The sequence below is a fragment of the Oncorhynchus clarkii genome, chromosome 23, assembly GCF_045791955.1.
Source record: "Oncorhynchus clarkii lewisi isolate Uvic-CL-2024 chromosome 23, UVic_Ocla_1.0, whole genome shotgun sequence".
In the NCBI taxonomy this organism is placed as follows: Eukaryota; Metazoa; Chordata; class Actinopteri; order Salmoniformes; family Salmonidae; genus Oncorhynchus; species Oncorhynchus clarkii.
In genome coordinates, this window is record NC_092169.1 from 58442056 (window position 1) to 58454355 (window position 12300).

At 50.8% G+C, this 12300-nt stretch overlaps 1 protein-coding gene across 8 annotated transcripts in view; it reads right to left on the reverse strand.

The window, feature by feature from the left end:
- LOC139381119 (dedicator of cytokinesis 1) overlaps window positions 1-12300 on the reverse strand; it is a 547069-nt gene that overhangs the window by 483169 nt on the left and 51600 nt on the right. For all 8 annotated transcript variants that reach the window (XM_071124416.1, XM_071124412.1, XM_071124414.1 and 5 more), the window contains exons 6-7: window positions 11565-11713; window positions 5489-5624 (exon numbers count right to left, since the gene is read on the reverse strand). In XM_071124416.1, the coding sequence (XP_070980517.1) occupies window positions 5489-5624; window positions 11565-11713 (285 nt within the window). The remainder of the gene's footprint in view (window positions 1-5488; window positions 5625-11564; window positions 11714-12300) is intronic.

Here is a 12300-nt window from a genome sequence, read left to right on the forward strand (position 1 = left end):
TGTTAATTCCCCATCAGTCAGACCCATCTTCACAGTGACTAGACTGTTAATTCCCCATCAGTCAGACCCGTCTTCATTAGACTGGACAGTGACTGGACTGTTATTCCCCATCAGTCATTAGACTGGACTGTTAATTCCCCATCAGTCAGACCCATCTTCATTAGACTGGACTGTTAATTCCCCATCAGTCAGACCCATCTTCACAGTGACTAGACTGTTAATTCCCCATCAGTCAGACCCATCTTCATTAGACTGGACTGTTATTCCCCATCAGTCAGACCCATCTTCATTAGACTGGACTGTTATTCCCCATTAGTCAGACCCATCTTCACAGTGACTAGACTGTTAATTCCCCATCAGTCAGACCCATCTTCATTAGACTGGACTGTTAATTCCCCATCAGTCAGACCCATCTTCACAGTGACTAGACTGTTATTCCCCATCAGTCAGACCCATCTTCATTAGACTGGACTGTTATTACTCATCAGTCAGACCCATCTTCATTAGACTGGACTGTTATTCCCCATTAGTCAGACCCATCTTCATTAGACTGGACTGTTATTCCCCATCAGTCAGACCCATCTTCATTAGACTGGACTGTTATTACTCATCAGTCAGACCCATCTTCATTAGACTGGACTGTTATTCCCCATCAGTCAGACCCATCTTCATTAGACTGGACTGTTATTCCCCATCAGTCAGACCAATCTTCATTAGACTGGACTGTTATTCCCCATCAGTCAGACCCATCTTCATTAGACTGGACTGTTAATTCCCCATCAGTCAGACCCATCTTCACAGTGACTAGACTGTTAATTCCCCATCAGTCAGACCCATCTTCATTAGACTGGACTGTTAATTCCCCATCAGTCAGACCCATCTTCATTAGACTGGACTGTTATTACTCATCAGTCAGACCCATCTTCATTAGACTGGACTGTTAATTCCCCATCAGTCAGACCCATCTTCACAGTGACTAGACTGTTAATTCCCCATCAGTCAGACCCATCTTCATTATACTGGACTGTTAATTCCCCATCAGTCAGACCCATCTTCATTAGACTGGACTGTTATTACTCATCAGTCAGACCCATCTTCATTAGACTGGACTGTTAATTCCCCATCAGTCAGACCCATCTACACAGTGACTAGACTGTTAATTCCCCATCAGTCAGACCCATCTTCATTAGACTGGACTGTTATTCCCCATTAGTCAGACCCATCTTCATTAGACTGGACTGTTATTCCCCATCAGTCAGACCCATCTTCATTAGACTGGACTGTTATTCCCCATCAGTCAGACCCATCTTCATTAGACTGGACTGTTATTCCCCATCAGTCAGACCCATCTTCATTAGACTGGACTGTTATTCCCCATCAGTCAGACCCATCTTCATTAGACTGGACTGTTAATTCCCCATCAGTCAGACCCATCTTCACAGTGACTAGACTGTTAATTCCCCATCAGTCAGACCCATCTTCATTAGACTGGACTGTTAATTCCCCATCAGTCAGACCCATCTTCACAGTGACTAGACTGTTAATTCCCCATCAGTCAGACCCGTCTTCATTAGACTGGACAGTGACTGGACTGTTATTCCCCATCAGTCATTAGACTGGACTGTTAATTCCCCATCAGTCAGACCCATCTTCACAGTGACTAGACTGTTAATTCCCCATCAGTCAGACCCGTCTTCATTAGACTGGACAGTGACTGGACTGTTATTCCCCATCAGTCATTAGACTGGACTGTTAATTCCCCATCAGTCAGACCCATCTTCATTAGACTGGACTGTTAATTCCCCATCAGTCAGACCCATCTTCACAGTGACTAGACTGTTAATTCCCCATCAGTCAGACCCATCTTCATTAGACTGGACTGTTATTCCCCATCAGTCAGACCCGTCTTCATGCTTTGTTGATTTCGAAAAAGCCTTCGACTCAATTTGGCATGAGGGTCTGCTGTACAAACTGATGGAAAGTGGTGTTGGGGGTAAAACATACGACATTATAAAATCCATGTACACAAACAACAAGTGTGCGGTTAAAATGGGCAAAAAAACACACATTTCTTCACACAGGTCGTGGGGTGAGACAGGGATGCAGCTTAAAAAATAAAGAAAATCCCTGAATGACTGGTACTGTATGTGATAATGATTTTGAGAAGAGGTGCTAGTTCTGATTAAAATTCACAAAGCCCTTAAAAAAAAAACATGCCGGAGCATCTGAAAGAAGGCATTAACATTCATGGTGGTGACCTGAGACAATGTAATATCACTCCGTGTATACACAAAGGCAGAGATGGAAAGGTCTCACAAGATGACTCCTCATAGCTGAAGGGCACTTAAACAATTTAGAGTCACTTCATGTGGTACCATAATCCCTATAGGGCCCTGGTCAAAAGAAGTGCAATTTAGGGTGTAGATTCAGGGAGGGGGAGGAGAGAAAGGCAAGGGAGAGGAGGTGAGGAGAGGAATTTGGGGAAAGGAGGAGTGGTCGGCGGGGAGAGAGAGGAGAGGTGGCGGGGAGAGAGATGAGAGGTGGCGGGGAGAGAGAGGAGAGGTGGCAGGGAGAGAGAGGAGAGGTGGCAGGTTGAGAGAGAGGAGAGGTGGCAGGGAGAGAGAGGAGAGGTGGCAGGGAGAGAGAGGAGAGGTGGCAGGGAGAGAGAGGAGAGATGGCAGGGAGAGAGAGGAGAGGTGGCAGGTTGAGAGAGAGGAGAGGTGGCAGGGAGAGAGAGGAGAGGTGGCAGGGAGAGAGAGGAGAGGTGGCAGGGAGAGAGAGGAGAGGTGGCAGGGAGAGAGAGTAGAGGTGGCAGGGAGAGAGAGGAGAGGTGGCAGGGAGAGAGAGGAGAGGTGGCAGGGAGAGAGAGGAGAGGTGGCGGGGAGAGAGATGAGAGGTTGCGGGGAGAGAGAGGAGAGGTGGCAGGGAGAGAGAGGAGAAGTGGCAGGGAGAGAGAGGAGAGGTGGCATGGGGAGAGAGAGGAGAGGTGGCAGGGAGAGAGAGGAGAGGTGGCAGGGAGAGAGAGGAGAGATGGCAGGGAGGGAGAGGAGAGGTGGCAGGTTGAGAGAGAGGAGAGGTGGCAGGGAGAGAGAGGAGAGGTGGCAGGGAGAGAGAGGAGAGGTGGCAGGGAGAGAGAGGAGAGGTGGCAGGGAGAGAGAGGAGAGGTGGCAGGGAGAGAGAGGAGAGGTGGCAGGGAGAGAGAGGAGAGGTGGCAGGGAGAGAGAGGAGAGGTGGCAGGGAGAGAGAGGAGAGGTGGCAGGGAGAGAGAGGTGACAGGGATAGAGAGGAGAGGTGGCGGGGAGAGAGGAGAGCTGGCAGGGAGAGAGAGGAGAGGTGGCAGGGAGAGAGAGGAGAGGTGGCAGAGAGAGAGAGGAGAGGTGGCAGAGAGAGAGAGGAGAGGTGGCAGGGAGAGAGAGCGAGGAGAGGTGGCAGGGAGAGAGAGAGGAGAGGTGGCAGGGAGAGAGAGGAGAGGTGGCAGGGAGAGAGAGGAGAGGTGGCAGGGAGAGAGAGGAGAGGTGGCAGGGAGAGAGAGGAGAGGTGGCAGGGAGAGAGAGGAGAGGTGGCAGGGAGAGAGAGGAGAGGTGGCAGGGAGAGAGAGGAGAGGTGGCAGGGAGAGAGAGGAGAGGTGGCAGGGAGAGAGAGGAGAGGTGGCAGGGAGAGAGAGGAGAGGTGGCAGGGAGAGAGAGGTGACAGGGATAGAGAGGAGAGGTGGCGGGGAGAGAGGAGAGCTGGCAGGGAGAGAGAGGAGAGGTGGCAGGGAGAGAGAGGAGAGGTGGCAGAGAGAGAGAGGAGAGGTGGCAGAGAGAGAGAGGAGAGGTGGCAGGGAGAGAGAGCGAGGAGAGGTGGCAGGGAGAGAGAGCGAGGAGAGGTGGCAGGGAGAGAGAGAGAGGAGAGGTGGCAGGGAGAGAGAGGAGAGGTGGCAGGTTGAGAGAGAGGAGAGGTGGCAGGGAGAGAGAGGAGAGGTGGCAGGGAGAGAGAGGAGAGAAAGGCAGGGAGAGAGAGGAGAGGTGGCAGGGAGAGAGAGGCGAGGTGGCAGGGAGAGAGGCGAGGTGGCAGGGAGAGAGAGGAGAGGTGGCGGGGAGAGAGAGGAGAGGTGGCGGGGAGAGAGAGGAGAGGTGGCGGGGAGAGAGAGGAGAGGAGAGAGGGAGAGAGAGGAGAGGTGGCAGGGAGAGAGAGGAGAGGTGGCAGGGAGAGAGAGGAGAGGTGGCGGGGAGAGAGAGGAGAGGTGGCGGGGAGAGAGAGGAGAGGAGAGGTGGCGGGGAGAGAGAGGAGAGGAGAGGTGGCGGGGAGAGAGAGGAGAGCTGGCAGGGAGAGAGGAGAGATGGCAGGGAGAGAGAGAGAGGAGAGGTGGCAGGGAAAGAGAGAGGAGAGGGCAGGGAGAGAGAGGAGAGGGCAGGGAGAGAGAAGAGAGGGCAGGGAGAGAGAAGAGAGGGCAGGGAGGGAGAGGGCAGGGAGGGAGAGGGCAGGGAGGGAGAGGGCAGGGAGGGAGAGGGCAGAGAGAGGAGAGGGCAGGGAGAGAGAGGAGAGGGCAGGGAGAGAGAGGAGAGGGCAGGGAGAGAGAGGAGAGGGCAGGGAGAGAGAGGAGAGGTGGCAGGGAGAGAGGAGAGGTGGCAGGGAGAGAGGAGAGGTGGCAGGGAGAGAGAGGAGAGGTGGCAGGGAGAGAGAGGAGAGGTGGCAGGGAGAGAGAGGAGAGGTGGCAGGGAGAGAGAGGAGAGGTGGCAGGGAGAGAGAGGAGAGGTGGCAGGGAGAGAGAGGAGAGGTGGCAGGGAGAGAGAGGAGAGGTGGCGGGGAGAGAGAGGAGAGGGCAGGGAGAGAGAGGAGAGGTGGCAGGGAGAGAGGAGAGGTGGCAGGGAGAGAGAGGAGAGGTGGCAGGGAGAGAGAGGAGAGGTGGCAGGGAGAGAGAGGAGAGGTGGCAGGGAGAGAGAGGAGAGGTGGCAGGGAGAGAGAGGAGAGGTGGCAGGGAGAGAGAGGAGAGGTGGCAGGGAGAGAGAGGAGAGGTGGCGGGGAGAAAGGGGAGAGGTGGCGGGGAGAGAGAGGAGAGGGCAGGGAGAGAGAGAAGAGGTGGCAGGGAGAGAGAGGAGAGGTGGCGGGGAGAGAGAGGAGAGGTGGCGGGGAGAGAGAGGAGAGGTGGCGGGGAGAGAGAGGAGAGGTGGCGGGGAGAGAGAGGAGAGGTGGCGGGGAGAGAGAGGAGAGGAGGTGGCAGTTGTTCATGACGTGTCACATACAGGAGGTGAGAGGGGAAAAGGCCTGAATAGTGTTAACATGTTCTATAATAACACAGCATCTCACACAGAGAATCTCATTCTACATCGCTGCCTCTCACTGGGGAGACCATGTGGCAAAATGGGATGTTTCATTTCTTATTCTCTGTGCATATCGTTGACGTGATCTTCTGCTTTCTCGTTGGGAGCGAGGCCAGGTTACTGTAAAATCGCTGCTGATGTAAATAGGGGTTTATAAATGAACATGATTGATGTCTGATGTTTACCTTCTCCTCTTGGATCCTGTCCTCGATCTGTTTGGAAGCAGCTTCATGGGCTCTGAAGAGAGAGACGGTGCTGGTAGAGTCGGGGTCCAAGATGTTGCCATCTTTATCTCTCACCACGAGGTCTAGATCCAGGTACCTGATATACAAGGAGATGAGAGGAGAGAGGAGAGGAGGCAGAGAGAGAGGAGGAGAGAGCAGAGAGATACATATTTCCCTCAGATTACACAGACCTACAAAGCATTTGAAAACAAACCAAATTTTGATAAACTCCCATATCTACTGGGTGAAATACCACAGTGTGCCATCACAGCAGCAAGATTTGTGACCTGTTGCCACAAGAAAAGGGCAACCAGTGAAGAACAAACACCATTGTAAATACAACCTATATTTATGCTTATTTATTTTCCCTTTTGTACCTTAACTATCGTTACAACACTGTATACAGTGGGGAGAACAAGTATTTGATACACTGCCGATTTTGCAGGTTTTCCTACTTACAAAGCATGTAGAGGTCTGTAATTTTTATCATAGGCACACTGCAACTGTGAGAGACGGAATCTAAAACAAAAATCCAGAAAATCACATTGTATGATTTGTAAGTAATTCATTTGCATTTTATTGCATGACATAAGTATTTGATACATCAGAAAATCAGAACTTAATATTTGGTACAGAAACCTTTGTTTGCAATTACAGAGATCATACGTTTCCTGTAGTTCTTGACCAGGTTTGCACACACTGCAGCAGGGATTTTGGCCAACTCTTCCATACAGACCTTCTCCAGATCCTTCAGGTTTCGGGGCTGTCGCTGGGCAATACGGACTTTCAGCTCCCTCCAAAGATTTTCTAATGGGTTCAGGTCTGGAGACAGGCTAGGCCACTCCAGGACCTTGAGATGCTTCTTACGGAGCCACTCCTTAGTTGCCCTGGCTGTGTGTTTCAGGTCGTTGTCATGCTGGAAGACCCAGCCACGACCCATCTTCAATGCTCTTACTGAGGGAAGGAGGTTGTTGGCCAAGATCTCGCGATACATGGCCCCATCCATCCTCCCCTCAATACGGTGCAGTCGTCCTGTCCCATTTGCAGAAAAGCATCCCCAAAGAATGATGTTTCCACCTCCATGCTTCACGGTTGGGATGGTGTTCTTGGGGTTGTACTCATCCTTCCTCTTCCTCCAAACAAGGCGAATGGAGTTTAGACCAAAAAGCTCTATTTTTGTCTCATCAGACCTTCTCCCACTCCTCCTCTGGATCATCCAGATGGTCATTGGCAAACTTCAGACGGGCCTGGACATGCGCTGGCTTGAGCAGGGGGACCTTGCGTGCGCTGCAGGATTTTAATCCATGACGGCGTAGTGTGTTACTAATGGTTTTCTTTGAGACTGTGGTCCCAGCTCTCTTCAGGTCATTGACCAGGTCCTGCCATGTAGTTCTGGGCTGATCCCTCACCTTCCTCATGATCATTGATGCCCCACGAGGTGAGATCTTGCATGGAGCCCCAGACCAAGGGTGATTGACCGTCATCTTGAACTTCTTCCATTTTCTAATAATTGCGCCAACAGTTGTTGCCTTCTCACCAAGCTGCTTGCCTATTGTCCTGTAGCCCATCCCAGCCTTGTGCAGGTCTACAATTTTATCGCTGATGTCCTTACACAGCTCTCTGGTCTTGGCCATTGTGGAGAGGTTGGAGTCTGTTTGATTGTGTGGACAGGTGTCTTTTATACAGGTAACGAGTTCAAACAGGTGCAGTTAATACAGGTAATGAGTGGAGAACAGGAGGGCTTCTTAACGAAAAACTAACAGGTCTGTGAGAGCCAGAATTCTTACTGGTTGGTAGGTGATCAAATACTTATGTCATGTAATAAAATGCAAATTAATTACTTTAAAAATCATACAATGTGATTTTCTGGATTTTTGTTTTAGATTCCGTCTCTCACAGCTGAAGTGTACCTATGATAAAAATTACAGACCTCTACATGCTTTGTAAGTAGGAAAACCTGCAAAATCGGCAGTGTATCAAATACTTGTTCTCCCCAGTGTATTTTCATAATATGACATTTGGAGTGGGAGGGAGGAGAGAGAGAGAGAAATGGAGAGGGAACAAGAGAAGGAAAAAGGAGAGGCAGAGAGAGAGAGAGAGAGAGAGAGAAAGAGAGAGAGAAAAGGAGGCAGAGAGCGAGCGAGAGCAAGAGAAGGAGAGAGCGAGAGCGAGAGAAGGAGAGAGCGAGAGCGAGAGAGGAGAAGCAGAGAGAGAGAGAGAAAGGAGAAGGAGAGCGAGAGAAGGAGAGCGAGAGAAGGAAGGAGAGGCAGAGAGAGAGAGAGGAGAGTTAGAGAAGGAGAAGCAGAGAGAGAGAAAGGAGAGTTAGAGAACAGACAGCCTACATCACATTGCTACTGCCTGGGCCTTCTGCCTTCTCATAACATACACACCCTTCACACAGAGAGATAAGAAGGTTGGCAGAGTAGGAGGAAAGAGGGAGGGAGGGAGAGCGAGAGCGACAGAGACCGAGAATCAGAGACAGATCAAGCAGAGAGAAAAATAGACAGAGCGAGTCAGACGGGGAGAGAGAGACGGAGAGAGAGAGAGACGGAGAGAGAGAGACGGAGAGAGGGAGAGACGGAGAGAGAGAGACGGAGAAAGAGATAGAGAGAGAGAGAGACGGGGAGAGAGATAGAGAGAGAGAGAGAGACGGAGAGAGAGAGACGGAGAGAGAGAGACGGAGAGAGAGAGAGACGGAGAGAGAGAGAGACGGAGAGAGAGACAGAGAGAGAGAGACGGAGAGAGAGAGACGGAGAGAGAGAGACGGAGAGAGGGAGAGACGGAGAGACGGAGAGAGGGAGAGACGGAGAGAGGGAGAGACGGAGAGAGGGAGAGAGACGGAGAGAGAGAGACGGAGAGAGAGAGACGGAGAGAGAGATAGAGAGAGAGAGACGGGGAGAGAGATAGAGAGAGAGAGAGACGGAGAGAGAGAGACGGAGAGAGGGAGAGACGGAGAGAGAGAGACGGAGAGAGAGAGACGGAGAGAGAGAGAGACGGAGAGAGAGAGACGGAGAGAGAGAGACGGAGAGAGAGAGAGAGACGGAGAGAGAGATAGAGAGAGAGAGACGGAGAGAGAGAGACGGAGAGAGAGAGACGGAGAGAGAGAGACGGAGAGAGAGAGAGAGACGGAGAGAGAGAGACGGAGAGAGAGAGACGGAGAGAGGGAGAGAGAGACGGAGAGAGAGAGAGAGAGAGAGACGGAGAGAGAGAGACGGAGAGAGGGAGAGACGGAGAGAGAGAGAGACAGAGAGAGAGAGAGACGGAGAGAGAGAGAGACGGAGAGAGAGAGAGACGGAGAGAGAGAGAGACGGAGAGAGAGAGAGACGGAGAGAGAGAGAGACGGAGAGAGAGAGAGACGGAGAGAGAGAGAGACGGAGAGAGAGAGAGACGGAGAGAGAGAGACGGAGAGAGAGAGACGGAGAGAGAGAGACGGAGAGAGGGAGAGACGGAGAGAGAGAGAGACGGAGAGAGAGATAGAGAGAGACGGGGAGAGAGAGACGGAGATAGAGAGAGACGGAGAGAGAGAGAGACGGAGAGAGAGAGACGGAGAGAGAGATGGAGAGAAAGAGAGACAAGAGGTAGTTTACACAGCAGTGAAGTGAACAGGGCTCATCTGAAGGACATATCTGACAGACTCTCCTCTCATCTGGTCACCCAGAGGAGCAGAGAGCTGAAGAGCGGAGAGGTGGCGTATATGAGCCAAAGAGCAGGGAGGTGGAGTATATGAGCCAAACCCCCAGGCAGAGACAGCGGGGGAGACTGAAGAGCGTGGAGGTGGAGTATATGAGCCAAACCCCCAGGCAGAGACAGCGGGGGAGACTGAAGAGCGTGGAGGTGGAGTATATGAGCCAAACCCCCAGGCAGAGACAGCGGGGGAGACTGAAGAGCGTGGAGGTGGAGTATATGAGCCAAACTCCCAGGCAGAGACAGACAGAAAAATAAGAGGACCTTTCAATTTCCTAACAGTGAGTGTTAGATACTGGGCTTCCTCCTGCTCTTCTTTTTAGAGATCTGTTTTTCAGCTCCTCCATCTCCTGAGCTCTGTTTTTCAGCTCCTTCTCCATCTCTATTGCTGTTTTTCAGCTCCTCCTCCATCTCTAGAGCTTTGTTTTTCAGTTCCTACATTTCTAGAGCTCTGTTTCTCAGCTCCTCCATCTCTAAAGCTCTGTTTTTCAGCTCCTCCTCCATCTCTATTGCTGTTTTTCAGCTCCTCCTCCATCTCTAAAGCTGTTTTTCAGCTCCTCCATCTCCTGAGCTCTGTTTTTCAGCTCCTCCATCTCTAGAGCTCTGTTTTTCAGCTCCTCCTCCTCTTCCATAACTAGAGCTCTGTTTTTTTCAGCTCCTTCTCCATCTCTATTGCTGTTTTTCAGCTCCTCCTCCATCTCTAGAGCTTTGTTTTTCAGTTCCTCCATTTCTAGAGCTCTGTTTCTCAGCTCCTCCATCTCTAAAGCTCTGTTTTTCAGCTCCTCCTCCGTCTCTAAAGCTCTGTTTTTCAGCTCCTCCTCCTCTTCCATAACTAGAGCTCTGTTTTTCAGCTCCTTCTCCTCTTCCATAACTAGAGCTCTGTTTTTCAGCTCCTTCTCCATCTCTATTGCTGTTTTTCAGCTCCTCCTCCATCTCTAGAGCTTTGTTTTTCAGTTCCTTCATTTCTAGAGCTCTGTTTCTCAGCTCCTCCATCTCTAAAGCTCTGTTTTTCAGCTCCTCCTCCGTCTCTAAAGCTCTGTTTTTCAGCTCCTCCATCTCTAGAGCTCTGTTTTTCAACTCCTCCATCTCTCGAGCTGTTTTTCAACTCCTCCTCCTCCATCTCTAGAGCTCTGTTTTCAGCTCCATCTCTAGAGCTCTATTTTTCAGCTCCTCCTCATCCTCCTCCTCCAGAGCTCTGTTTTTCAGCTCCTCCTCCTCCTCTAGAGCTCTGTTTTTCAACACCTCCATCTCTAGAGCTCTGTTTTCAGCTCCATCTCTAGAGCTCTATTTTTCAGCTCCTCCTCATCCTCCTCCTCCAGAGCTCTGTTTTTCAGCTCCTCCTCCTCCTCTAGAGCTCTGTTTTTCAACACCTCCATCTCTAGAGCTCTGTTTTTCAGCTCCTCCATTTCTAGAGCTCTGTTTCTCAGCTCCTCCTCCTCCATCTCTAGAGCTCTGTTTTTCAGTTCCTCCTCTAGAGCTCTGTTTCTCAGCTCCTCCTCCTCCATCTCTAGAGCTCTGTTTTCAGCTACTCCTCCTCCATCTCTAGAGCTCTGTTTTTCAGTTCCTCTTCTAGAGCTCTGTTTCTCAGCTCCTCCTCCTCCATCTCTAGAGCTCTGTTTTTCAGCTCCTCCTCTAGAGCTCTGTTTTCAGCTACTCCTCCATCTCTAGAGCTCTGTTTTTCAGCCGCCACAGAATCCCACTCAGGGGTGAACGGTGCTGGAAGCTAATCTATGTGTTCCACTCTGCTCCCCTGCCAAAGACATTTCTCCACCTCGCAGTGTTGGAATTGTCATCACACCAGGGAAGCCCAGCTCACCTCTTCCATTTCCAGCTCATTGTCTAGACCACAACAGACCCCTGCAGGACCGGCAATAGGCACCATAGTGTGTGATGGACTACAGTAGTAACTAAACCCCTATGATTTAGGCTCCACTTACCTGATAAAAACAAAAGGGGGTTAAAGGCCCAGCGCAGTCAAAAATGTGACTTTCCTGTATTTTCTTATATATTTCACACTATGGAGGATTGAATAGTGATGGGAAAATTATAACTGTGCCCTTTTATTGTAAGAGCTGTTTGGATAGACCACCTGACATGACAGCCTGTTGTGGTGGGATGGAGGTTTGGCCTGCCTGGTGACATCACTAACTAGTTAACTGACCAATAAGGAAGACTGTTCCAAACCTCTCTGCCAATAACAGCTAGTTTTCCCCTCCCCCACTCAGACCAATACCAGACAGTCCTAGTAAAATTACTGCTTGAGAAATTGCTCTTTGATAAGGTGCTTGAGAGTGAGAGAGAGAGAGACAGAGAAAGAGACAGAGAGAGAGTGAGAGACACAGCAGTTCCTTACTTGTTCCCGTAGTCGATCTTAGAGGTGACTCTCTGTTTAAGCTCAGTCAGCTCGTCTTGTGGGAGCGTCCCCGACAGGATCTGAGATCGCCACTCGATCAGGTCATAGATCATGTCCCTGACAGAGTTAAACATCTCACGCCTGTCCCCCTGTAACACCAGCACACAAACAAACAATCATACACACCTCATGAACAATCTGACCCAACACTCAATAACAGAGACGATAAGGAAGTCCCTTTTGTTTACGGTATACCATCCAACATTCTACAAGGCACATCTGGGTGATGTGGTCGAAGGTTCATGGGAACAATGAGATTACTACAGACAAGAGAGAAACCCACACACTGCTCATGGAGACGAGAGAGAAACCCACACACTGCTCATGGAGATGAGAGAAACCCACACACTGCTCATGGAGACGAGAGATAAACCCACACACTGCTCATGGAGACGAGAGAGAAACCCAGACACTGCTCATGGAGACGAGAGAGAAACCCACACACTGCTCATGGAGACGAGAGAGAAACCCAGACACTGCTCATGGAGACGAGAGAGAAACCCAGACACTGCTCATGGAGACGAGAGATAAACCCACACACTGCTCATGGAGAAGAGAGAGAAACCCACACACTGCTCATGGAGACGAGAGAGAAACCCACACACTGCTCATGGAGACGAGAGAGAAACCCACACACTGCTCATGGAGACGAGAGAGAAACCCACACACTGCTCAT